At 37.4% G+C, this 27,671-nt stretch overlaps 2 protein-coding genes across 2 annotated transcripts in view; one reads left to right on the top strand and one right to left on the bottom strand.

Annotated features, from left to right (window-relative positions):
• LOC139134730 (malignant fibrous histiocytoma-amplified sequence 1 homolog) overlaps positions 1-27,671 on the bottom strand; it is a 247,979-nt gene that overhangs the window by 121,107 nt on the left and 99,201 nt on the right. The window lies entirely within an intron of this gene.
• LOC139134698 (uncharacterized) lies at positions 2,170-26,360 on the top strand. The gene is made up of 16 exons (XM_070701668.1): positions 2,170-2,275; positions 2,746-2,845; positions 3,256-3,469; positions 3,845-3,969; positions 4,322-4,490; positions 5,932-6,117; positions 6,463-6,676; positions 7,436-7,582; positions 7,799-8,018; positions 8,253-8,337; positions 8,931-9,103; positions 9,603-9,728; positions 10,153-10,290; positions 22,308-23,285; positions 23,666-23,982; positions 24,299-26,360. The coding sequence occupies exons 9-16, from the start codon at positions 7,982-7,984 to the stop codon at positions 24,605-24,607; spliced, it is 2,163 nt and encodes a 720-aa protein (XP_070557769.1). The 5' UTR covers positions 2,170-2,275; positions 2,746-2,845; positions 3,256-3,469; positions 3,845-3,969; positions 4,322-4,490; positions 5,932-6,117; positions 6,463-6,676; positions 7,436-7,582; positions 7,799-7,981; the 3' UTR covers positions 24,608-26,360.

Here is a 27,671-nt window from a genome sequence, read left to right on the forward strand (position 1 = left end):
GGCAAAAAATGGCAAACCTGAAGAGTACAGTGGGAAGATTTTAATCGCTGGAGGATACAGAGTGGAGTTTCAGTTTATATCAGTTTGAAAAGAGGAAGAAGAGATTCCTACTTTGGATTAAGGAAAGGGAAAACAGGTGAGTGGAGGGGAATATTCAAATCGTCGCCCGAGAGTAGTTAGGAAGAACACTTTCACTTTTCCTTCCTCTTCTAAATTCTACTTTTGTCCACAATACGTAGAATAGCATGTTTTCATCTGAAACACCTGTTAAGAACCACGTGAGGCTGACTCAAGGTGGCGTTGCACATAACACTACGTATTTTGCTCAAAATAACCTTTTTGTAAAGATTCATGCAATTCCATTGATATGTTAACCCAAATATCAAATATCGGCTTGATTCACCTTTAAGCATTACAAGCAGTTGTAAGCTGTTTGACAAAGAATTGTTAATTTATGCTAAATTCTTTATTAGAGGATTGAGTTGATTTAGTACACATGGTTCTGAACAACACCCCTAATCCGTGGCAAAACGCGTCCAACAGTTATTCCTTTTGGATACAAAGAAATGAAAACAAGAAAACTGCTATCATATACTGTTTTTCAGCTTTTGTTGAAGAAGTGAAAAGTACATGTAAGTTCCTTTTTCATGTTTGTGCTTTTCTCTCCTGTTTACGTATTAACGAAACAGGGAGCCCTACTTTCTACCAAGTGGTCCAAGTGCGTCCATTCATTTTACGAATTTTACAACAAAACGCAAAATTGACAGTTGCAGGGATATTTTAGCTTCTTTTTATAACGCGCGTTCTCATGGGGGCGTACTTATCAACTGAAGAGTTCGTTATATAACGTGGACCAGTTTGTTATTGTTCATAGTTGGTAGGTTCGTGCATAATTATTTATAGTTTTGATGTATTTCTTTTATAATAATGTTAAATTGCCATGGCAACCTTTCTTGGAAGCTCTGATTCAGTTATCGTACACGGCTACCTTTCGTTGCTTATATCAACAGTTGTCACACTCGACAGTGCAAACAATGAAATGTAGCTACTTTAAGTATCAATCAGTAAAATACAACTAAAGTATTGTTTCCTTGCTCTGGAATCATATTCTATTGGTCGTAATTCCTGTAACTCAGAGCGAATTGCTTTTGGTACAATATTTCTGAATCAGTGGACCTGTTAAGTCATCGCACTCTTAACAATCACACAACAGCTGATGGAGGCTGAGTGATTCAGTCGAAATATTCTACCGAACGCAATTCGCTCTGAGTTACAGGAATTATGGCAAATAGAATCAGTAAAATGATTTAGGTTTGTGTTGATACCTTCCCGTTTATTTTGACTGCGGCCCTTTCCTTAATCTGACTTAAACTAAGTTACATGTTGCAAGATGGAAGAACCTGCGCAAAGTTTCCTGCCAAAAGCGATGCAGACAATCATAGGAAGTAGTGATTTTATTCGACACTGAACTTACATTCGGTTTCGGATTCGGGTTTGAGTTTGATGGACTGATCGTAACTTTACAATTCCAACTATATTTTCTACTATTTTTAGTCATTTAATGCCCTTTTTGTTATTAAGATATGATTAAACTATACAGCGTGGCTGCATATTAAGTATGTATTATACAGTATAAATATTGCCTGTATATCTTCATAAAAATGAATTTTTCGGAAGGTTGCCATGGCAAATCGACATTATTATAAAAGAAATGCATCGAAACTATAATAATTATGCACAAACCTACCCACTTTGAACAATAAGAAACTGGTCCACGTTATATAACGAACTCTTGAGTTGATAAGTAAGCCCCCATGAGAACGCGTGTTATAATTAAAATATCTCTGCACTGTCAATTTTGCGTTATGTTTTAAAATTCGTAAAATGAATGGACGCACTTGGACCACTCTGTAGAAAGTAGGGCTCCCTGTTTCGTTAATACGTAAACAGGAGAGAAAAGCAAAAACATGAAAAAGGAACTTACATGTACTTTTCACTTCTTCAACAAAAGCCGAAAAACAGTATACGATAGCAGTTTTCTTGTTTTCATCTCTTTATATCAAAAAGGAATAACTGTTGGACGCGTTTTGCCACGAATTACCCCTGGTTACAATTTCTTAAACTTGGCTGCTTGGCTGCCCCTAATATTGGATCGGCGTTTACACGCATGACTATATAGTCAGGTGACTAGTAGGGAAGTCACGCTATCGCTTTGTGGTCAAATATTTGGTCACCTTTCAAGCTCTCGCAGCAATGGACCCTAGAGGAATTCTAGGTAGGATTGACGGCTATTGATTCATACACTCATCTAAAACACTATGAAATACGTTTCATTTCTTCATGTTTCAAACGGTTTCTGTATAATTCAATAGGCATGGCTGTGTTCAGGTATGTATTATAACCTGCGTTGCTAAACACACGCACCGTATCCATGACATGGCTATATGTGTGACTATGTGCTCTAAATTTCTATAAAATAGCCAGCGCTGAAAATAGGATAGTAAAATCTGTCATTTTTCAATGGGAAAGGCAATGTTGACATGATATTACACCAATAGTCCACTATAGTGTGCTCCATACATTACTTTCGGTTTGATATTTTCGGTCATCTGTGTTCCGTAAAATTTTATGGTGTATATATAAAGTCTGTCGACCTCTATTGAATGGGCATGGACGATTTTTCCAATGAACAAGGGATATTTATGAAATTATTAGGACAAAAACACCATGATTTGTTATTTTCAGCCGCGTTACAAACATTCCAGGACGTTGATTGGAGCAACGGGAACGCTCCGCCGCTGATCGCTGATGTACAAAAATGGCTGTCACCAGGAAAACAATGGAGGTAGGGAATTCCCCGTTCATCGTGACGTCACTCCTTTCTAACCGCCAATTTAAAATACGTATGTTAAATCCATGTATCCAGTATGTAGGGATTTATACAAATTAGGGTTTTGCATAAGTGTGGCCTGAAAATGAATGTTTATATTCGAAATATACTGCTACATATACGGTCTTTGATCAAATTTAATATTGAATAAGTTTGAGTGGTATAAAAATTAACAACTCCAGTGATTAACGTTTGCACAATTCAGACGAATAGTATGTCTACACGCTCCTTTTCACTGTCAAGAAAATGTTATTTGTTCTGATTATATACCCAAAGATACACTTGTCGGTTCACAGAAGCACCATTGAATAAATGTACAAATATTCTGCGGTAAACGTAAAATTGTTGTCATTTTTTCCCGACAGAGAAGATGGGGTTTGGTTTCGTCGTCTTTGAACATCCTTCATAACCTTGTTAAATCGAAAGCAAACCACAAGTACTTCGATAATCCAGAGACCAAACGAGTTTTGCATTTCTACAAAGGCTCGGACAACCTTCAGCGAAGCTTTCCTGCGTGTCTGACTCTGGGCTATGTCGTCGATAGAGAGAAAGAAGCTGACTTGATAATCGATGAAAATGGTACGTCTGTATCGAGGTTGTAAACTATAGTCCTATGGTGGCGGTCTGATACACCGATCTTGTGCGTTATTTGGCATGCGATGTACGGAATACAATATTTCAAATTCATAATTTATCATATGATTGTGAGCTTGATTTAGAAAAATCACCAGGAACTTTTACATTATCGAAAAACCATCGAGGTTAGACTTTTATATCTTAATTTGATTTCACATTTTCTGGACCATTGGATCAGATAGATGTGTATAACCCACAAATAACTAAGAGTAGTAAACATACTATGCTTGTCATTAGGAAATGTTGTGATTAAGCAACAGCCTCGCAGGCTCTGTCTCGAGAATACCTTGCTGCACGTTTCCCTTGTATTATTTACAGGTGCAATCCAAAATATAGCTGGATGGCTGCAGAAATGCTTGCAAGAAGGACCACAGACCTATAGTATCGGAGAACTGGTGGAGGGATTGGACAACTTGTCAATTCATCCACAAAACAAGGAAAATGTAAGCCGTGTTTTTGCGTTACATTTGCGTATCTGCAGTGTTTGCATTCTTTGCATTTTATGTCAAATATAACAGTTTACTGTTCACCCGTTCTATATGCTTAATAGATTGTCTTAATATCATACCAAAATGACTGAAAAATACTGATTGTAACATTACAATAAAAAACCCAAACAAATGATCGAAATGAGATATATTAAAAGTTATATAATTTGCTTGTTTTTAACAGTACTTACCAATGTGGAGTGAATCAATTTTCTAGTTTACTCGTTGACACATTTGCATGCCAAGCACTATCTGTGACACATGACGTCATAACAATTCCCCGTTCCAATATGTTTCTATATATCAGATAATGAGCACAGTTGTACCAATCTTGTTTGAACTCCTGGAGAAGTTTGAAAAATCGGAAAATGACGTACTTCAGCGTTTTCTTAGCAAGTTGGGTCTCTATAGTGACGGCCAGACAGCTGCACCAGGAAACGAAGACACAATAAACTTGGATGGAACATCAGACACAAGTGAGTTGAGTTTGCTTTACCCGCTGACAAAACCCCAGAATTTTCTCACTATCCATATTTTGTTTGCTGATACGTTGATATTTAAAATCTTATTGCCATACTCAGCCTGATTATAGCGTGATATATGTGAATAAAACTACCCAAGTTGCGAAATCTGCTGTTATTACTATACGTCGTTTTAAGAATAATTTCTCCTGACACGCCACGATACCCTAGATCTCTATATGGGATTACAGGGCTCGAAATTAGCGGTAGTCCCGCGTCCACAGACTACCAACTTTTCTCCGGGACTACCAAAATCCGTGAAATGGTAGTCCACACGGACTACCAAAGCGTGGGACTTGAAATTTAGTCAGTACTTGGCATGCCATGACCGGTCCGTTATTTTGGGACGAGGTAAATGCAGTCAAACCCAGATGGACACAGAAAGGCCAGAGTATGACTTTGTTATGCAAATTACGAAGGCCACCGTGCAGTGGAACTTTGCAATAAAGTTTCAATATCTGAACTCTGACATATTTGAATGACAGGCACAGGAAATGATGGCAAATGGAAACGCATTTTCCCCATTGCATTTTGACAGGGACCATGATTTTGATCATTATGTATCATTCACAATTACACGAAAATTGTGCCTCCTCCAGAAAGCCCATGGTCTGTTTTAGCCCTGCTACAGTATTTCTCAGTGCCGAGAAGGTTCTGTCGTTCTCATGACGACTATCAAAATTTGCATACAACTCTGAGGGTGAAAGGGGTTGTCCATAGGTCACCAAACTTTTGAGTATCACTATTGCCCATGTACCTGTTTCCGTTGGTATTGAAGGTGTGCAATATTCTAATCAAATGACCAGAAAATTCACTTCATTGGCAGAATCTTCAAAAATAGCCTTTTCTTTTCTAGCTCACGAAAAAAGATATCCTTGAACTAAAATAAATATGCAGGGGCTACCACTCACTGTTACTGGGCTACCATCTTTAGAAAAATGGTAGCCCAGTGGACTACCAGGGAAACAAGTTGATTTCGAGCCCTGGATTAGAACAAAAATTAAAACAAAATAGGACTCTGAGTATGAAAACTATATATATCTGGTATATTGAGTTTGCAAACTTACAAAAGTTTGACTTCGGTTGCATTAAAACACAATTGTCGAATGAAATATCGGCCATGCATCAAATCTTTGCAATGAAATATTTGTACTCATACTAAACTCAAGCATCTATGTGTTTAACTTTTAGTTCCCTCATTTGTTACGTCAGGCTTTCACTTTGGTGTAGAAATCAGGTTGTCCGATATATTACGAGGTGTAGCTTTATGCTATGTCGTCGACTGGCATTCTAATCGGACATGTAATTACAGAAAACTATACTGACCAAAACAATTAGCGCAATATCAGCCACTTGTACAACATGTTTTAATAAGACTGATGAGATCCCCTTTCAGCGTGCGAAGACAAGAATGTGATGGAAACATGCGCGTTTGTTGAGACTCTTGTCGGCAGCCTTGCTGAAATGAAGGCCGAAGAAGCTAAGGAGGTGCTTGATGCAATAAATGTGGCAATACATGAAACCGCCAGGGAAAAGAGGAAGGCGATCGCGGAAACTATAGGTGACGCTGATCATGGTCTAGGTTAGTATCTTACCGACATATCGTGCTTCTATAAATAATTTCGAAATTGAATGTAAAATTTACAGCAATGAGCAAAGATGATCATAGTGGATGAATCCATATATTAACAATGTTAGTAAAATAATTTTTTGCATGTATATTGAATGTATTTTCTTTCTTTACAGTTGTAATAGTTATATCCACAAATATCAAACACCTAGCATTGGCAAGATCGGACCGTCATAGAATCACTTCAAAATAACAAAGGCTACTTCTAAACTTACGGCCACGTGAAGGATTAATCAACATGTACTACTATAAAATAAAAGTTTGCGATTTTTTTTTGTTTTTTTTTTGTTTTTCCAGAAATTCTAATGAACTTAGCGCTTATTTCTATGGTAACGGTGATGACGATCTGTACCTTGACGACCTGAGGTGGGAAAGCTTAAACTCCGTGAACGCTGTCTTTTGGAACTGTGCAGATGCCAGCCTTCAATTTGCCTCTGCCGCAGGGGATGCTGGGTGTGTTAAGTTTCTACTTAATATATGCCAACAGCATCACAGCAATCTGAAAGACAAGGTAAGATATCCTCTAGCCAGTCCTGTGACTATTCCCAATTAAATTGATCACTCTATATAACATAACCGGTTCTTACATAGCTGTACGTGTTATTAGCTACATACACGACACTTGCTTGCCCTTCCGACCATACACATGTACTCCCAAACAGAGTACTCAGACAAATCTTCCTATATTTCAATAGGCAAAAAATTTCGGCGAAAATGTAGCCAATGATAACAGATAATATCGAGAGGAAAAATATCATAAATTGTCTCATTAAATATGTCCTGTCTTCTATTTTTCTCTCGCATGTTTGTACACAGGTTTGTTCATCTAAATTGTCATTCCCTAAGCATACCGCAATTATGTTTCAAGATTCATATCTTGCTGCTTTTGAATGACAACAACTGACAGCCCACTTTCCATAACCTTACCAACACATTGAATAGAGGCACAACGAATCGTGCATCGTATTTATATTCAAGTTTCGTAAATCAAGTAGTTCTTAGGGCGAGAAACTCCGACTTTAATTCTTCCGAAATTTATATGTATGGCTATCTCAGCAATGGACTGTTCTAGAGCATCTGCCATCGATTATTGATATATGAATTTGCATAATTTTGATCGCACGTTGTGATAGTAAACATTTCTAGAAAAGTAATGATGATGAATATATTGTGATGCAGTATCTGAAAGTGCAATCTAGGAGATAAGTATGCAGTGTTTATGTTCGGTTCTTATGTTCAGTTCATTGTCACGTCACTTTCCTATTTAAAGTTCTTGGCTGTTGCTGATCTGATTTGCGAGTACTTTGGAAATCCACCGGTCAGTGCGGAGTCAGTGCCGGACAAAAGTGAACAACCTACATCGACGGAAGTGGTCGAGGATCAACCAGAAAATGTTTCAGGGGCTGACGAAGAAGTCGTGAGTTCTTTAAAATTGTTAAATTGTTATTTTTTGTCAGATTCTCGCTGTTCGCATACCATCTTATAGAATTATGTAAATTTTAGAATATCGTATTCCGTCCATTATATTATTTTCAATTTAAGTGAGTCAGCAAGTGACATAGAGAGTGTGGAAATTGAGAACGTACAGCAGCGATTTCTTAAAGCGTGGGAGTATGTTTCCCTTCTTGCATAGGGAACCTCTGAAGACAAAGACGTGATACGTTTTGTAGCAGCTGGCGAACGGGCCGGGCTGAAGGATAGTGGACGTGTAGCGTACAGGATCGACTCCGAGTACGTAACGGCCGTCAACAAGGCAGTCTTCGTAACCGATAAACCTCTCGGGACGGGCAGGCCTTTCGAAATCAAGATCGACAAGATGGATACCGAAAGATTGAGGGAATCGCTTGAATTTGGTATGTAGTAAACTCGAAATGGCGAAACTTAGAACAAGCTCCCTCCCTCCCTCCCTCCCTCCCTCCCTCCCTCCATCCATCCATCCATCCATCCATCCATCCATCCATCGGTCCATCCATATGCAAGCACGCACACCTAGCTAGCTAGCTAGCCACCTACCTACCTACCTACCGACATACATACAAACATATCGACTGTTGATGTACAATGACTTTCTATTTAACCCATGATAGGTGTCACTATGTACAAGGAGTTTCCTGATGACGTCGTATATCACGGCCAGGGCTATGGAGAAGGCTCTGGCTTTTGGTTTCTCAGGTAAGAATAAAAGAGTAGACCAGTGAACATTTGTTATCAAGCCCGAAGTGTGCGACTGGCATGATCACGTAATTTTAATGGTTGCTGTTGCTGTTAATGCAATTAAAGAAGAGTTGAGATTTTCAAGAACATCATTTCATCGTTTAGAGAATTTATACTGTAGGTCATAGCGAAAACCAATGAAAAGGTTATGTTAGTTGATACATTCTTATTGATGAAAATGGCTTCGATTAATAGAGGCATGTGCACACAAAAATACTATCAGGGCTGACTTGATCAATTCCATTTGATATTTTGTAGTACTCGGATAAGTATTAATGTTAGTCATGTCTTTCTCCTGTTGAGTTTATTTGTCCCATGAACATTCTGATCATACAGGTCATTTAGTATTTGCTGGTCCGTTGATACCGTTAGAATGGTGAAGTAATGTCGCGGTTCCTGAACGCATACAATTTAACTTCCTCACTGTCTAACCGATTATAAGCATCTGATCAAACAAATAACCCAATAGCAACAAAATCAATGATGCCAAGTTTGCTAGTCAGATATTCATCTTCTATAAATAAAACGTTCATGCTGTGATCGTTTTCTAGGAATTCTGATTTTGTGAAGGATTTCACATTCACTGGAGGTCAGTACGGGCTTAATCTGGATAGGATATCTGAAGGTATCGCATCGCAGTCATTCGACTTCCAAATAAAACACTTCACTATTACTACAACGGTACAGACCAGGGCATCGCTTTCAGGAACATCCCACCCAGAAGGTATACCGTTCAATTTATAAGAATGTCAAGGGGTACCCTGAGGCATATTTTATTTATATTACAAGCAATTCTCCTTTAAATCAACCCAGGTTTCAATTATGTCTGTGCATCATAAAATACTAGTAAACTATTACCTCAATCTTACTTCATGACACAAGCGGTATGATTCCACAGAGCAGCGATTGGCTCGTCACCACAGGGATCGCGGAAAGTATATCATCAATTTCATAGTCTATTCTGTCTCTGTCTACCGAGTCTAAGGACTGCAATTCAACATCATATGGTTTATGGCGACAAAAGTGATTTCTCAGGACTATTTACCGGTAGGCTTACTTATATTCAAAGTATATATCAGAAGATCATTCTCATTGTTTTATATCGGCGTTAGCACAAGGCTTTTCAAAAAATTCGGATATTTATGCAAACAGACAATTGTGAACTTGGAGTAAAGGCCCTCTATTGTCAGTCTTTTTAAATCTTTGACCATCTCCTGCCACAGGTGTGTACCCTGTGGTCGCTGTTACCGGCAAATGTCTGCAAGTCTCTGTCGTCGACAAGCCATCCAAAATTGATCTGCCTGCTGAAATGTCAGAAGACACAGAAACAGAATACTTAGAACCTGTCGGTAAATGATTTTCCATCCATTTCCATCCCCTACGTCACTAACATATGTAACATAACTCGCCCGATCATATATCTAATTCGCCAGGATACATCATGCTGTGGTTTATGAACCTAATATGCACCAGCACCTGAAGGCAAATTATAAACACTCAAACAGACAAGCGAGCAAACGAGCGAGCAAACGAAGCTGTACATAAATTAATAAAGAAATGAAGTAAACAGCTGAAAAAAATTAAGTTGATTAACTGCCACTTATAGAAGTGGAGGAAAGGACTATGTAAAATAATATTAGCATTACAAGTAGAAAATCTGCTATTCAGTGCATCCTGACCAAACATCCTAAAGATGACAAACGATTATTCCGAAGTGGTTATCTCGATTGGGAACAATTTAGAGTTCAACGTCATTCTGATTGCTTCTTGTAGAAAGCTTCAAGTTTACTACAGGGCTGAAGGGCACAGAAGATTTCGGACGTCTGAGATCACCATGGGGGAAAGATTTCCTTGACGAGTCACGACACCCTGATAAAACCCGTCTCCTTGAATCACACATTGATCGTGGTGGTATGTAGATTTTAGTGATCGTGCTATAATTTTTAGGGTACAGACGTATTCAAAGTTTGTGGCTTTTACTGACATGTTAATTGTCCGAGTGGAATGTATTGATGATGAGACGGTTGAGGTGATATACTTCAGAACGCCCTTCCACTAAAACACTGGTATCGGTAAACATATTTTTTATCCAGCTTTGGCCCTTTTATCTGCATGATACTGATGATAGTTTCCTTAAATGTGTTTCGACTTAAAATGCAACCGTCTACCGTCGTCTTGGACTTATTTCATAAAACATGTAAAAGCTTACAAATTTGTCAACGGATATTATCATTTAAAAAGCGTCCTTTGAGTATCATTATTGTCAATGCACCCAGCCATAGACTTGGTGGCATGAGTAGTATGTTAGCTTTATCTCAAGCCAGGTTTATTTTTACTTGCTAAAAAGATCGGTCGTAATCAAACTTGAGGACGCCAGGTAAACAGTCCATGTCTGCAGATTAAATTTGCCATACAAACTAAGTTAAAGAAAAAAAGAAGAAGAGCCTAAAAGGTCAGGAGAAACAACAAATAAAGGCTGAATCGTTAGTCAATAAAGAGTTTAAGCTACTTATCATCTAAATGGTTCATTAGAAGAGTCGATCTGATATAAAGAAAATGCCTTTAGAACGACTTAATCAAACGTAGAATTTCTAGCAGCCCCCTGTTGGTTACGCATCTACAGATCTCTATCCTGCAGTTAGATGTCCAATCTCAGGCCAATATATAGTAAAACTGGGCTACGAATGCTCACTGAACCGGGCTACACACTGTAAAGTTAAGTGTTCAAGTATAGAACACCAATTAAACGCCTTTTTGTAACACTTTTTGAACGCGTCTAGACGTTCAGAAATTTAAACACTACGTGTTCAACCAACGTTCAATTTTTTAACACACGTGTGCAGATTTTGAACGCTACGTGTTCATCAGACATTAATTGAACACCATGGTGTTCCATATCTGAACACACTTTGCACATGAAATGTGTTCAAAAAATTGAACGCATTTACGCGTTCAAAGGGCTGTAACACTTTTTGAACGCATGGACGCCGTTCAACGATAAGTGTGTTAAAGGCTAGAACACATAATGCGCGCTTGTTGAACACCTTTAATTTTGGGCGTTCAGGGGGTGTTCAAGCCTTGAAATAACATTACAGACCACTGATATTCAGTAAAATTATTTTATTCTAAAAATAAACAAAGCATTTCTAGAGTAAAACACAATAATTTACTGTAAAAAGGGCAAATAAACATTGCAAAGTTTGTCAGAGGAACATACCAACGGTGTTAACACCCTCCCATCAAAAACATAAGCAATGAAAATCCCCATGAACACTGTAGATCGTTTTAAAAAATATGAACAAAGTAATGACAAAACAGGTTTTACTTAAATATTGTGGATTACGTTTTAAGGTTCATACTTCTTTAAAATGTACAAAAAAGCATCTGAAAAAGCTCAAAATTTGGCTTACTTATTGTGTTGAAAATACATATATGTATGGAATGCATACTTCATTGTTGACAATTGTAAATTTTGAAGAAAAAAAAGGAGTTAGTCAAGGCTTCTCTAGTGCACATGGTATATAGTTGTCCACAATAAAGTAAACACAACATGTCAAGTTGTCAAAGTGTCACAGCAAGGCACAACATGCAGAAAGTCGGGAAAATTGGTCCTTGGCAGAGTAAAACCTATTTCCTTTTCCAACAAAGTCCTTCATAAACAAAAAGGAATGTTTGTTTGTAATATCTTTAAATAAACAATGAAATAAATCGGTGACATTTCAAAAATCTACTCAAAAATTAAAACATATTCGTAAAGACCTTTCAAATTCTGGTGTACCTTGCTATTAACTTTTATACAAATGTTTTTACCAAAAATGGTAAAAATCACCTTTAAAATTAAAAAAATGTAGATTTCATCATAACGTATATATATCACATTCCCTCATATCTTAAAAAATGTCTGAAATGTCTTTAATTTCTTAAAAATACAAAGTTCCAAATTTCTGCATAATTTGAACAATCTGAAAAAGGCTTTCAGTAGAGATCTGTGTCCTAAATATCAAAGCTGTTCAATTAGCAGTTTTGAAGAAGATTTTAAAGATTTTTTGACCAAAAATGACGAAAATTGCCATGAAACATACAAATTTAAATATTTCATCACAACTAGCACAAATTTCACTAGGGTCATTCTTAGGGACATGTTTACCGAATATTGAAGACGTCGTATAGAGAAGAAGATTTTTGCCAAAAATAGCAAAATATAAATTTGCATAGTTCATCATAATTTGAACATATGTGATTAGGGTAATCCCTGGGGACATGTAATCCAAATATTAAAGGATTCGTACAGGCTGTTTTGAAGAAAAACCTTGGGATGTACAAATTTGAGGGCAATGCTACACATCCACCTATTTAGCTGACGGCAAAGCTAAAAACCAGTTGCTAAGAACAAGAGACGTATTGAGCAACGATACAAAATTCTCTTAGGTTTGGTAGCATGCTATGATCAACTAAATGTTAGAAGGGCATAAGCTTCCAAAGACGTGAAGTCTCCTTTATCAGATGCAAGGTGGAATGAAAAATTGAAGCAGAAAGGGACAGAAAATTCAGAGTGAAAATTTCAGAAAATTCAGTAATTCAGAGTGGACATTTTTACTCTGAATTTTCCGTCGCTTTCAGCTCTTATTTTTCATTCCACCCTTGCATCTGATAAAGGAGACTACACGTCTGTGAAAGCTTATTCTCCGGCAACATTTAGTTGATCATAGCATGCTACCAAAGCTTAGATTAATTCAGAAAAATATACAGAAACTTATCAAAATTCAGTTACTGACCCTCGGAAGTTTAAATCTACACTAGAGATGAACTGAGGTTCTCAAACTTGTTTCCAGACAGCTACCTGTACACTCATCTTCTTCATTATCTGTACCACCACCTTCTGGAACAACTCTTCGATTTTCAGTTATATCCAACTTTTTACATCCTGAAAATAATGCAACACTAGGTAATATGGCGAGATGAGACTTTAAATGAAAGACAAGGAGCTGATTAGGTTAAGGAAAAGGGGAGACTTTCATATACAGTGCTACTTTTCAATACTGTTACAAAATATTGGCTTCTTCTTGTCATCAACTGATTAAAATAAAAAAGCCAAACTCTTTTATGCTGAAGTAATACATTGTATACTATACAATGTTTAATTGATTTTTACATGCAATTAAAAGACATGTGTTAGCTGTGATTACGCAGCGGTACTATGCAAGGCGTATCGATCGCGCTCAGGTCAAGGGTTATCGCTACAGTTGTGTTGCAATGACCCTTGACCCGAGTGAGATCGATCGATATGCCATGGCCAAAAGTACCACTGCGTATTCACAGCTTGTTGTTGGTATACCAGCCACTGAAAGAAAAAAGGTTTCTTCACGTAGTTAAGCTATTTCAAAGTACAATACGATTAATTTCGAAGGATATTAATACAGATGCTTCAAAATCTAATACATTTTACTATTTTGGAGAGAAAACTTACCCTTTCTGGTCTTGCTTCCGCACGATCACGACTTCAGCGTGCGCTTACAAGAAAAATGTCGCAACTTCCGTTTTGATGCATCATGGGATAAAAAAGGCACCAAACTTGAACACCAAGTGTTTAGAAGTAGAACGCCTCTTGCACGCCGATGTTAAAATTAAAACGTTCATGGTGGTTTTTTGATTGTCTTTTTAAATTTTCAAAATTTCAACCCGTAATAAACGTGTAAAATTATTTTTTATACTTCCATTTTTAGAAAAAACATGCTTTCAGCAATTGTAGAGCGGAAATATTTTTCACTTAGTGTGAAATTTGTCATAACAAAATCCGTGTACGTTTGCCGGACAGCGAGGCAGTAGTAAAGTTAATATAGCCATTGTAAAGTAAAAAACACAAAAGATTGTTAATTGTTTCAGAGTATTGTAAAATTTCTGTGATGCTGAGTTTTTGAACACTTGAAGGAGATGGTTGTTAACACATCGTGTTCAGGTTTAGAACATCATTGTTAATAATATGAACACTAGTGTTAACAATGTGAACACTAGCCGTTCAAATTTGAACACCGACATGTACATTTTGAACGCGTAAAGACGCATCTAGCGTCCGCTATTTTTACAGTACACCATAGGGCGAAGGTAGTGGGCGCCTCGAAAATGAAATACTTTTGCTCTTATTAACCTCACGGAAAAGTTCATCCATTCTCTTTCAAAATCGAGAATAAAAATTGGAGGTCAACGTACAAATTTGGGTACTACAGGAATAATCCCAAAAGATTTACAGGTACTTTAAATTGAAAATGGTCACCATCCCAGCGGTAACCATTCTATGAAGAAAAATAAAATTTTCAATTTTCAAAAAATCAAGAGGGAAAAGGTTTTCTTACACCGAAAGCTTTACCAGATATGAACTGAAAATGCTCACGTGTTTCATTATATATTGCAGTTATGTGTAAATTTGAACGTTTGCCACATGTTTGCAACTTCATTGAAAGTGTTATGATCAACATAATGAACAATATTCACCACCTATTAATTCTAAAGGTCATGAAGTATACAATATGTAATTAGCTGAAATAAAAATATTGAAGTTCTTTGACTGCTGTCATTGTATCACCACTTTATATAGCAAGTGTAATTACCTTTAGTCAAGTCCTTCAAGCCATATATATCAAACTGTGAAAGCCCATTAGATATAAATTAGCTGACATGAAAATGTCAAATGACTTTCGATATTGTTTTTAACCTGGTATAGTCATCAATGTACATAGCATGTTTTGACCAACTTTGATCAAGAATCGTTAATCTAATAAGCAAAGATCATCGAATATGCAAATTAGGAATTGGCTGAAGAAAAATTGCTTAATGACTTTCAATAATGCTGTATCATAGTATCTTTAATGTGTATAGCAAGTTTTATCAACTTTGGTCAAGTCAATTCAGATATATATATATATCTAATTAGCAAAGTTCATTAAATATGCAAATTAGGAATTGGCTGACGAGAAAATGCGTAATGACTTTCATAATATTGTATTGTAGTGTCTTTAACGTGCATAGCACGTTTCATCAATTTTGATCTAGTCAATTCAGATATATCCCTAATTATGAAAATTTCTTTAATATGCAAATTAGAAATTGGCTGAAGTAAAAATGTCTTTTGTCTTTCTATAATGTTATATCACAGTATCTTTGATGTATATAGCAAGTTTCAATAACTAAAATCAAATTAATTCAGATATTAGGAAAATTCATTAAATATGCAAATTCGGAATTGGCTGAAGTAAATATGCTTAATGACTTTCAAAAATGTTGTATCATAGTAGCTTCAATACATGTAGAAAGTTTCATCAACAATGGTCCAGTCAATTCAAATATATATCCTAAATTAGCAAATTTCATTAAATGTGCAAATTTGAAATTGGGTAAAGTTAAAATTCTTAACGACTTTCAATAATGTTAAATCATAGTATCTTCAATATACATACCCAGTTTGGTCATTTAGATCCAGTCAAATCAGATATATATCCCTGATTAGGAAAGTGCATTAAATATGCAAATTAGCAACTATCTTTCATCCCCCTTCAATGCTTCCCACTGCTGATATATCTTGGTGTGATCAACATTTATATCAAATGTCATCAAATTGTATGCAGTCGTTTTTAATGTATATCCGTTTTTTCTAAAATCATTAATTATGCAAATGAGCAAAATATATGCCAGCCAGACGCACCAAAAAATAATCAGTTATTGCCATTTGCAAACTCAATCTATGGACGAAGACGAGGACGAAGATGACTTCATCACACAACCAAGCGGAGGGGGATACAAAACAAGAGAGCGACTGATAAAGGAACCCCATTTTTGGTTCAGAAACACCGTTAAGACGAATCACTCTATCAACAACCGTTTACCGGGACCCAGATCACATGACTAGGGTCAAAGCACTATCGATTCACAGGTGTCTCGCCATGTATTCCACACAAAATAAATGCAATGATCCTTTTATTCACCATATCGTAATATTAAACAATCTTGGTAGAGCCGATGTGTGGAGTTGCCCTCATTTTCCTTTATATTGATTGCTTTCTTAGGTCACTTTACAAGCACGGACACTCCATTTTATGAAAAGACCGTGTGTGATCTAAGTCGAGGGCTAGCAAACACGAGAATACCCTCCGGGGTATCCATCGACTACCTCATATGTAACGCAGTAAAAAAACAGCAAAAACATGGATCATTTCAACCATTATCTTTGTGTAAAAATATATACATATTTTAACCATCTTACACGGAAACCATTGGGACAAAATAAACTTCATCAAGTTTAGTGCCTGAAACCAATTAACCTATCAGACTAACGGTCCACTTTGACGTTGACGTAATGTAAATATACTCAAACCAGTAATCACATCCTGCCTTGCTACAAATAGAACAAGCTCAAAGTCTCATCGAACCAGTCTGAGACGAGTACAGATAGCGATTCTCCGTATGTACGGTCGGCTTGCTTAAACTGAGCACATAAGGGAGGACTCTATCACACAGGAGAGTGAACTGAAAATAACTGCAGCTGAGCTTACTTCTGGGATCAACCCTTGAGTCGTTTTCTAACGACACTCCTCATGGTCTATAAAACGAGCATCTAAAACAAATCCTTCAAACAAAACCATTGCTCATTATGTAACTTTCACCAACATGTGAAGGAGTAAGCATTCCGTCGATATCCGGAACGACAACCGAAAAGTCCGGTGAGTTAATTCAAACACACTTTGCTCATATCGTTCAAACGGTTCAAGGTTTCACAACAGCGGTTTTAACAACGGGGAATCTGAAATTGTTTTAATCGTCTCCATTTTATGCCACAACTTATCATATAAAACCAAGATGCAATCTGTCATCGAATTGGTAATACAATCAACCAAACTGAAAAGATTGCTGAGCAATACAGAAAACATAATCTGGCAAAGAAAATCAAAATCTGAGAGAGCTGCCCTATAAGTAATCAAAGTTGGCGGCATGAATTAAATAAACCAGTACTCTCCTCAGACCAAACCAATCTCAATGGCCGTTTACAGCAAATATTGTTAACGAATCCATGAAACCTGGGAATGGCTAAACATAGAGAAATAAGATTATTTTTCGAAACAGCCTTTCACAACATGCTTTTCAAACACCGGAAAGTAGGCACCAGTATCGACCCGAAATCTACTTCAAAGTCAATGAAAAATTGACACAAACCTAAAGTTCGGATAAACGATTTAAATTACTGTTAACATAAAGAGCACTACCAACGCTCAAAATATGCCCAAAAACAAAAATCCTTATAAGCGTCCAGAAACTCCGGTCGATGCTGGGTCATGTTAATTATAGCATGACACCACACACCGGATCGCTCACTATAGAGTCAGTCAATAGTGGCTAACTCTCTCAATAACGAATCTGGCTTCTCCTCCTCGAGGACGAAGATGACTTCATCACACAACCAAGCGGAGGGATACAAAACAAGAGAGCGACTGATGAAGGAACTCCATTTTGGTTCCGAAACACCGTTAAGACGAATCACACAATCAACAAACCAGTTTACCGGGGACCCAGATCACATGACTAGGGTCAAAGCACTATCGATTCACCGGTGTCTCGCCATGTATTCCACACAAAATAAATGCAATGATCCTTTTATTCACAATATCGTAATATTAAACAATCTTGGTAGAGCTGATGTGTGAGTTGCCCTCATTTTCCTTTACATTACTGAAAGTCAAAAGACATGTATTCCACACAAAATAAATGCAATGATCCTTTTATTCACAATATCGTAATATTAAACAATCTTGGTAGAGCTGATGTGTGGAGTTGCCCTCATTTTCCTTTACATTACTGAAAGTCAAAAGACATTTTTACTTCACGCCAAAACCTAATTTGAATATCAAATGAATTTTCATAATTAGGGATATTTATCTGAATTGACTCGATCAAATTGATGAAACTTGCTATGTACATTAAAAATACTATAATTAAGCATAACGCACCCCGTCCCGGCCCATAATGGACGAAAACAAACTTTGCACGACATAATGTACGAGGCGAAGCCGAGTACATTATGGAGTGCAAAGATTGCTTGAGTCCATTATGGGCCGGGAGGGGGTGACATTATTGCTATTATTTTATAGTTTTGGCAATGCCAGTGAATTTCTAGTTGTAGAAAACGAATAAAAAGGAAATTGTAACTGAGTTTGAAGCCAGCGCAGTGAGCGTCGTCCAGCATGATCGGCCCTGACTCTGTACATATTACATGCACTCCACACTGCACAGTGCACTGCACTGAACACGCACGTTCAGCACAAAAAATGACCAGCACTTTCAAGGTTCATTTTGAATTGAAAAACGATGTATTTTCGAGGGAAATGAAAAGTAACTGCATCCCTACCGTCTATATCAAACTTGAAACATCACCTTTAAATATCATTCCATTCAAAAAATCGACACGGTGAAATGCCATAGATGAAGAAAACGGAATGTTCATGCATCGATATCCCGGGGGGGGTAACTCCATGGCTAATAGTACGGGGGGGGGGGGGCTCCGCACGAACATGGAAACCCAAACTGTTGTGATACCAGTTTTTGAGCAAAAAAACCTACCCTTTCTGATACCTAGTTGTGGAAACGCAGCTATCTCTTGGCGGGGTAGCGTGAGTTGCTATGTGAGTGGCGGGGTTGACCTTTGACCCGCATAGCAACTCACGCTACCCCGCCAACAGATAGCTGCGTTTCCACAGCTATCTGATACCATACAATACCATACGTATACAGATACGACTCACTCGCCTTGCGTACCAGGGGTACCAACAGTCAAACCGACAGATCGGAAATATTGATGGTAGATCTGGGATGTAGATACATGGGTTTCCAGTGTTGACAGCATGATTTTTTAACAAATGTCAGTTTGTGTTTAAAACCGGACCCTTTCTCATACCAACACTTTGTGAAAAGTATACCCTTTCTGATACCAAACAGTGCAAAAAAACGACCCCTTTCGCGCGGACCCTCCCCGTATAGCCATCTATGGGAGTTACCCCCCGGGTCGATATCAGCATGATCAGCGAGCTGCATGCCATGGTATCAGCTGATCAATACGATCATTATTATGTCGCTAGTAGTACAGCATTCATTGCAAACGATATCAACAGAATTCAACATTGTTATTCAAATGTTTATATTTCAATAATAACTGTGTCTATAAATTAATTTTCGATGGCTCCTTGAGAAGAGCTATTTTATTTCGGCGAACGACAGAACTTGACGTAAACGGGTGCTTGAAAGGTACAGTTGACAAACATACTAGAGGGTTTCGGTACCGTCGCGATATCGAGAACAAGGCAAGGTAAAATCACAGACATGGAGAAAAAAACGATGAATGAAAGTTGTCTCCGATTACAGTCAGTGCATCAGAATTAGGTGGCCGAGATGTTAGATCAACGGAGAGTCCACGGTCGTCATGATTGTTGGTAGTAGCTGACCTTGGAGTCGGACCGAGACTTTGAATGGCTCCGTAGTAATTTCCGTAGACACTTCCGGTCAAGGTTGATGACAGCAAGCTGCCGTCCCGTTTACGGCTGGTTCGAGTAGCCTTTCACGCTTGCATCGTTTACATGGCCACTGACATACATAGTATGCCATGTGTCAAACCCAGTATCGTCTAGGAGTTTGCAAACGTACTGAGTTCTGTTTCACCTATACCGAGCGAACCAACGTAGTACTAGTAGTACAACCAGCGTATCGGACGGGACTGCATGCTGAGCGCCAGCCAGACAGACGGCAGGTGCGTGCGTGAGGACTCAAAAAATGTAATAAATCGTACAGTAAGACATTATTATCAATATTGTGAACCATTATCAAGATTTATAGTTTTGTGTATTACATGGTTTATCCGATATTTCCCCTCCTTTTAAATGCGCAGTCCTATTTTCGTTTTCCAAAAAAAAACTTGCTCGCTGTGGGGCCGCAGTGCTGAATAATGGAATACATTATCAGTAATAATGTATGGATATGACGTCACAAAATTCACTGGTATTGACAAAGCTATAATATAATACAATATTATTGAAAGTCATTAAGCATTTTCTCTTCAGCCAATTCCTAATTTGCATATTTAATGATATTTCCTAATTAGAGATATATATCTGAATTGACTTGACCGAAGTTGACAAAATTTGCTACATATATTGCAGTTACCATGATACAATATTATTGACAATCATTAAGCATTTATACTTAAGTCAATTCCTAATTTACATATTTAATGAACTTTGCTTATTAGGGATATATACCGGGATTTACTTGATCAAAACATGCTATGTATATTGATGATTATACCAGGTACTAGGTTAAAACAATATCGAAAGTCATTTCACATTTTCATGTAAGCTAATTTATAATTTGTATATTTGAATTTACATGACCAAAATTGATAAAACTTGCTATGTACATTAAAGATAATGTGATATAACATTATTGAAAGGCATTAAGCATTTTTACTTCAGCTAATTCCTTATTTACATATTTAGTGAACATTCCTCGTTAGAGATATATATCTGAAATGACTTGACCAAAGTTAATGAATCTTGCAACATATATTGAAGATACTATAATACAACATTCTTGAAAGTCATAAAGCATTTTAACTTCAGCTGATTCCTAGTTTGCGTATTTAATGAACTTTCCTAATTAGAGATATTTATCTGAATTGACTAGACCAAAGTTGACGAAACGTGGTATGTACATTAGAGATACTATGATAGAACATTATTGAAAGTTATTCAGCATTTTTACTTTTGCCAACTCCTATTTGCACATTTATTGAACTTTCATTACCAAGGATATTTATCTGTATTGACTTGATCAAAGGTGACGAAACTTCCTATGTACATTAAACATACTATGATACGACGTTATTGAAAGTCATTGAATATTTTTACTTCAGCCAATTCCTAATTTGTATATTTAAAGAACGTTCCTTATTAGGGATATACTTGGATTTATTTCATCGAAGTTGACAAAACATGCTATGTACATTGATGATTATACCAGGTTAAAACAATATTGAAAGATATTTTGCATTTTCATGTCAACTAATCTATAATTTGTCTGTCTAATTAGCTTTCACAGTTTGGCATATATAGCTTGAAGGACTCGACCAAAGGCAATTACACTTTTTGTATAAATTTGGGATACAATGACAGCAGTCGAAGAAATTTTGTAATTTTATTTCAACTAATTGCTTATTTGAATACTTAATGACCTTTAGAGTTAATCTGTGCTGAATATTGTTCATTATGTTGATCATAACTTTGTCAATGAAGTTGCAAACATGTGGCAAAGGTTCAAATTTACACATGATTGCAATAGATAATGAAACACGTGAGCATTTTCAGTTCATATCTGGTTACTGATAGGTTTCTTGTTTGCCAACATTTCTATAAATGTCTCTAAATTTTCATAACCTGAATCCCAACCCCGGCAATATTTCTCAAGATGATCCTATTGCATCGAAACTGAGATCCATGGCAGGGTTAGCGGTTTGAATATGTTCATTCAAATAGAATTACTATAAAACTGCCATTCGCATTTGATGAATGTGCAGTAGTAGCCAGTAAATGTCTACTTAAGAAGTCTTCTGAATCTACAGGTACCAATAGCTTCCTTCAGCGTTAGACAGACATATAAATGGAGACACAAAATTCAGTCATACATGATATGGATTAAGAGCCGTATTATTTATTAAAGAACACATTTGTTTCTGGGTTTTCGTTGGTTTGTTGTCTTCTTTTTTCAATGAACAATAATCGGTCCCCTGTGATGCCTTTCATTATAGAAACTTCATCTCGATAATATGGACCTGAATAGTATTAGCATGTTCAATTTTTTCTACATTCTTGCCAAAATGACTCCGTTTGCTTTCTCTCAAGGGAGGCGAGTCCTTGACCTGCAATCTAAGCAATCAGAGATGATAGAAGGCAAGCTTGCTGCAGAAAAACGTTTCACACAAGGACGCACGGGCGAGGCGGACTTACTGATGCAGATGAGGGATGTAATCGGTTTTGCCTCGTTGCTAAGCAACCCGATGATGAGGATCGACCCAATATCCAAAGAAGCAGTCGTGGCGATACAGAATCACGTCAGCATGTATGGTCTCGCTTTGAGTGCTTTTGAAACCAGCAATGTCGTTCTGAAGGAGCCGAATCAGTTGACTGGTCGGTTGGCTGATGTATTCACATTTGTTTTGAAACCGTGCTTTGATAATCTGAACCGTGTTGACGGGTATGTGTGGACAGGAAGTACCAGCGAGGGGTTCGCCATCACAGACCACAGTGCACGCACTGAGCGGTACTTGAACGACGAGATGGATTTGATGATACCAGTTGCCATGGTTACTGAAGCTTTGCATGGCACGCTTGACGAGAATGTAACTGATGAGGTGAGCAAGGTAGTCGCTGGACTCAGCGGTAATGATGGCGATGGAGGCAGAGGTGATCTCGAACATCAAAACACGTGTTCGGAATTACTTGTCAGCGAGCTTGAACGAGTTGGTCTTGCTGAAGGCACGAAAGACGATCCGCCACTACAATGGGTCAAAACATCTCTGCCAGGCTACGTACACATTCAGATACGAAGAAACAAGGAATATAACTTTACTCAAGAATTCATCAAAAGTCTGTGTATCACCATACCTTCCGACGGAGACACTGGGAATAAAGTTTGTTATCTCTCCAGATCGAAACTACTGAAGGTCCAGGAAGATTACGTACGTTCACGTATACCAGCTGTTCAAGCAGAGATTGACAAACACTATGAGCAACATGGAGGATTTCGCGGCAGAGTAGAACTCTTGCAACAAGGACCAGTTCAAACCTTAAGTGTCTTCTATACGACAAAATCATTACAGGGTATGATAGCGATTTGTTTACTTTCGTTTTTCAGACTACCTTGTTTGGAATGGGTTATTTTAGTTTGTTTTTTAGCTTAGTTGGTTTTGATATCAATGATAACGTAATTTAATACTGAACAAGAGGTCTCAAATATTACTTTTTCTCAGGTTTTTCTCCATCGAATGCGATGTTTAAGCTGTAGCCATGTTTGACCAAGTGTGGAGGGACTATGGTTTGACCATAATAGAATGCTTACCCACTGTATTGAGCACTATTCTCTCTGCACGATAAAAGGGTACCATGAATACAAGAAAATCTACATACATATGAAATAGATGTAATAATTTGCCTATATCAGGACTTTGAAATAGCCAATTTTATTATTGTATTTTTTTCAGCTGGCTTAAGTTCAACAACAGCAGAATTTGAACAAACTGTTGATGGTGCCCTGGCCTTGGTCTGCAAAGAATGGCCGTCCATATCAATGAAGTGGGAAACACGTGATCGCAAATGGCCAACCGATGATGTCGTCCGCACAATTATGGAGGCAGGCTGCCACATTGTTCCGAAATCATATCCAGGGGAAGGCGGTGATGACTGTCTGCAGTGGAGACTCTCTTTCTCTTTGGCCGAAAGAACTCTGGCTCACACGTTCACAGAGAAACAGAGGATGTTCTACCTCGTTGTGAAGAAGCTATGGCGGACTTTCCTGAAGGTAACACTTTCCTGAAGTTTATTCTGTATGGAACTTCAATGGAAAACTTGTAACACAAAATGTTCCATTTAACGTAGGCTTTCAGCGTTGAACAACGAAGGCAAAGAAAATTCTTAAAAGTAAATGATTGTTAATGGTTTTAATATTGATCGTTATTACCAAGCAAAATGTCTAGTTGTGTCACTTGGGATTAAATCATTCTAACGTGGGAGGTAATGATTTTGTCTTATTGCATAAAGCAATATCGTTATACGCAACTTATGCAAGTTGTAGTTCAAGTACTTCTACTATGACTTTGACATATGTTCTCTTCCAGGAACCAAAGGTACTCTCCTCTTACCACATGAAGACGACCATGTTCTGGGTTAGCGAACAAACACCCACTGACCAATGGGAGGAGACCAACCTTGGAGACCGATACATGGATTATTTCGATCAACTGATACGGTTCTTGGAGCAAGGAAACGTGCCGAATTTCTTCCTGCCTGAAAACAATATGCTGAGTCACATTTCGAAGAGCGAGATTGAAGAATCACTCAAGAAAGTCAGAGACGTTCGCAGAAAGCCGCTGTTTTACATGAAAGATCTGTGTGTACCTACAAGCATGTTTAATGTGCGACATTAGTTTAAAATTGCAAAATAGCGGGTCGTGGTGATATTCTGAATTATTTCTCGTGGTGAGAAAAAACCATATCTCTAATTTCGCTTGTGTGCGTTCAGAATTGTCTCATGCTTAATATTAATTACATGAAAATCTGTTTTGTTGCAGCATTTAGATTCATGCGTTGTAAGGGATTCCAAATCTTGAATGTATTGTATGTAATGCAATTAACCATGAATCAACTTTATAATATCTGCCAAATCAATGTGATGTAACGTTTCATCTTGTACATAGGTATTCAGACACGGTATCGAAGTACTTTGAGTATTCTAGTGTTTATATATGAAATATATCTGGTCACTTCATTGATATTGTCTTCCACTTTTTAAAGTGCCTCTTAAAGTGCCTCTTTGTAAGTGTCTATTGTAAATTCAATAATATGCGAACAACTGTAGAAGATAGAAGGGATTCAAAATCTTGAAAGTGTTGTATGTAATGCAATTAACCATGAATCAAATTTATAATATCTGCCAAATCAATGTGATGTAACGTTTCATCTTGTACATAGGTATTCAGACACGGTATCGAAGTACTTGAGTATTCTAGTGCTTATATATGAAATATATCTGGTCAATTCATGGATATTATCTTCCATTTTTAAGGCTCTCTTTGTAACTGTCTATTGTAAAGTCAATGATATGCGAACAACTGTAGAAGGTGTGCAACACCAATGATCTCTGTAGCATACAGAACCTGTGCAAACATTACCGTAACTGCACCCGTATGGAGTTTGATAAACCTTTTCATCACAAAACTTCATCACAATGCTTAATTTCAGTTTTGTTAAAATACAAGTTTGACACTATGATCATGGAGCTAGATCCATTTCTAGCTCCATGCTATGATGTACAAGAAGATCATGGCCATATTTTTTAAACAACTCTCAAGATGGGTGGGGCAAATTGAAGTGAACAAACAAAAATATATCATTATTTAGCACACTAACATCTCAACCTAGTGTCCCGGGCCCTTGTTGCTCTTTTGTTTTCATTGTTTTCACATTTTTCACACCGACTAGTGTGCCCTCTTGTTTACATCCTGTCCATTCACCTAAAGAGCCCGTTCTCAAGTCATTTCTCATACTCCTATAGAGGACCTCAGCCTATACAGTGCTCTTTCCTGAACCGTCTTAGCTGGGTTAGTCCACCATTTCCCGTTTTCTACATTTTATGTATCCATTTACAGTATTCGTTCAGTTTAATTTTCCACTCAATTATCAATCAGTCTTGTTTTTGCTTTCTCTATCAATCTATTTTACTTTTGAAACAAAAAACTTTTTTTTCATACTTTTTACCGCTGAGTTGTTCCACTTCTTGATTTGTATGCCTTTGTGCTTATTCACCAACGGGACATCTGCGTTTCTGTATTTTAATTCATTACTTTTAACTGTATTAGATTTTATTATTCACTGTTTCTCGGTTTTACTCATTTTTGTAGTTTTTGCTATTGTATATGGTATTGTGTGGGGCATATAGTGTAGCGATATTGGCCGCCGATCATTACCAGTGACGCTGAAGAAACTCACAGATTTTGATCAATACAAACATAGGTTAACTACACTTCAACTAATGACATTACAGAGAAGCACGCTGCATCAATGTGCGTGGCCATTAAAGGGATAGACAAAGCATGATAGGAAATCTGGTACATGTAGTAATGAGAATTTACCTTCAGAATCATAACAAAGTAATATGAATAAATTCAAGTACGAAGCAAATAGTTGTTTAAACGTTTAAATGTTAACACAGTCCGCACAAATAAATCATAGTAGATGCACAGTGATAAGTGTCCAAAAATATGTATTTTCGGAGAAAGTTCAGCCATCGCCTGCATATAGATTCTCATGACCTTACTTCAAACTCCAGAAAGGTCTCAGTCGAGCAAAGTTTGTAGGTCATGTGCAGTAAGTGTTTGGAATATCAGCTGTTGTATTCATACAAAAACCCTGATTTTCCGAAACCATGATAAACAAGATTACAACTGATGAGCTTGTGTTAAAATATGTAATGAAATACTACAATTACTCATAATACAGACGGAAAGTTACAGTTCCTTCCGCTTTATCAGCTAGACTGTGCATCTGGGTTAATCACAGGATCAGCTTCTTCTGGTTAAACTCTACTGCCAATCCTTGTTGCATCATTTGTCCCGCAGACGTCCAGATCACACACCAACTGGAGTGGCCAATCAACAACATAGCCACTGCCTGTGTCGATTTCCTATCCTCTTGTGCCGCATTTTCTATGACTCATTTGAGGAAACATTACGATTGGGCAACAAATAATTTCATGTTTAACATTCAAATTGAGTTGTGAGACAAAACGGATCAAGAGTGGGAGTCATATAAAACGATTCTATCAATTTTAAGGTCGACTACAGCAATGCGATTGAAGGAAAAGTATTTACTGTCGAGTCGAGGAACAAGTTAATATTGATTGAAATATTACTTTGTGAGAGAAAAGCAACATATGGGTTTCTTGGCTTAAGAGTTTTTCTATATTTTGAAAATTGTGGAGAGATTGTGTCTTGGATATGATGCTTTATAAAATGTAACACAGGCGCCGAATTTTGAAATTCATAGAGTAACTTGGCCTTTTTATAGTCATATTTAGCATGAAGGACACTGAACAACAGCTCAGAGGGATATACTATGACCAAGAAATTGGTTTGGAAAGTATTGAAAGCCTGTATCGGCAATCGAAGATTGACTCAAAGTGACACGTCACAAGGTAAATGTAGACTTCTGTCTGACTCAGCTGACATATACATAACACAGGCCTACTCGATGTAGTACAATCTGTTGTAAAGTTTTCGTAACAAAGATGGATTAATAGCAAGCACACTTAGTAGAGTTGCAGACCTTCGCCAGAGACAACGGAGTAGTCAAATATCTACTAACATCGATTGACATACGCCTGGGTCGTGCCTATCAAGTCAAAACTGGAGACGACACTATCCAGGCATTAAATAGTATTCTGCAGTCCCGCCGCCCAGAAAAGTTTCAGACAGACGAAGGGCACAAATTTAC

This window comes from Ptychodera flava, chromosome 6 (assembly GCF_041260155.1).
Source record: "Ptychodera flava strain L36383 chromosome 6, AS_Pfla_20210202, whole genome shotgun sequence".
Lineage (NCBI taxonomy): Eukaryota > Metazoa > Hemichordata > Enteropneusta > Ptychoderidae > Ptychodera > Ptychodera flava.

What these genes read in the sequence shown, in the direction of transcription:
- LOC139134698 (XM_070701668.1), top strand. Translation starts at nt 7,982, where the DNA reads ATGGATACCGAAAGATTGAGGGAATCGCTTGAATTTG. An exon ending in GAGGGAATCGCTTGAATTTG is followed by an intron (nt 8,019 to 8,252) that starts GTATGTAGTAAA and finishes AACCCATGATAG; the next exon opens with GTGTCACTATGTACAAGGAG. An exon ending in TCTGGCTTTTGGTTTCTCAG is followed by an intron (nt 8,338 to 8,930) that starts GTAAGAATAAAA and finishes ATCGTTTTCTAG; the next exon opens with GAATTCTGATTTTGTGAAGG.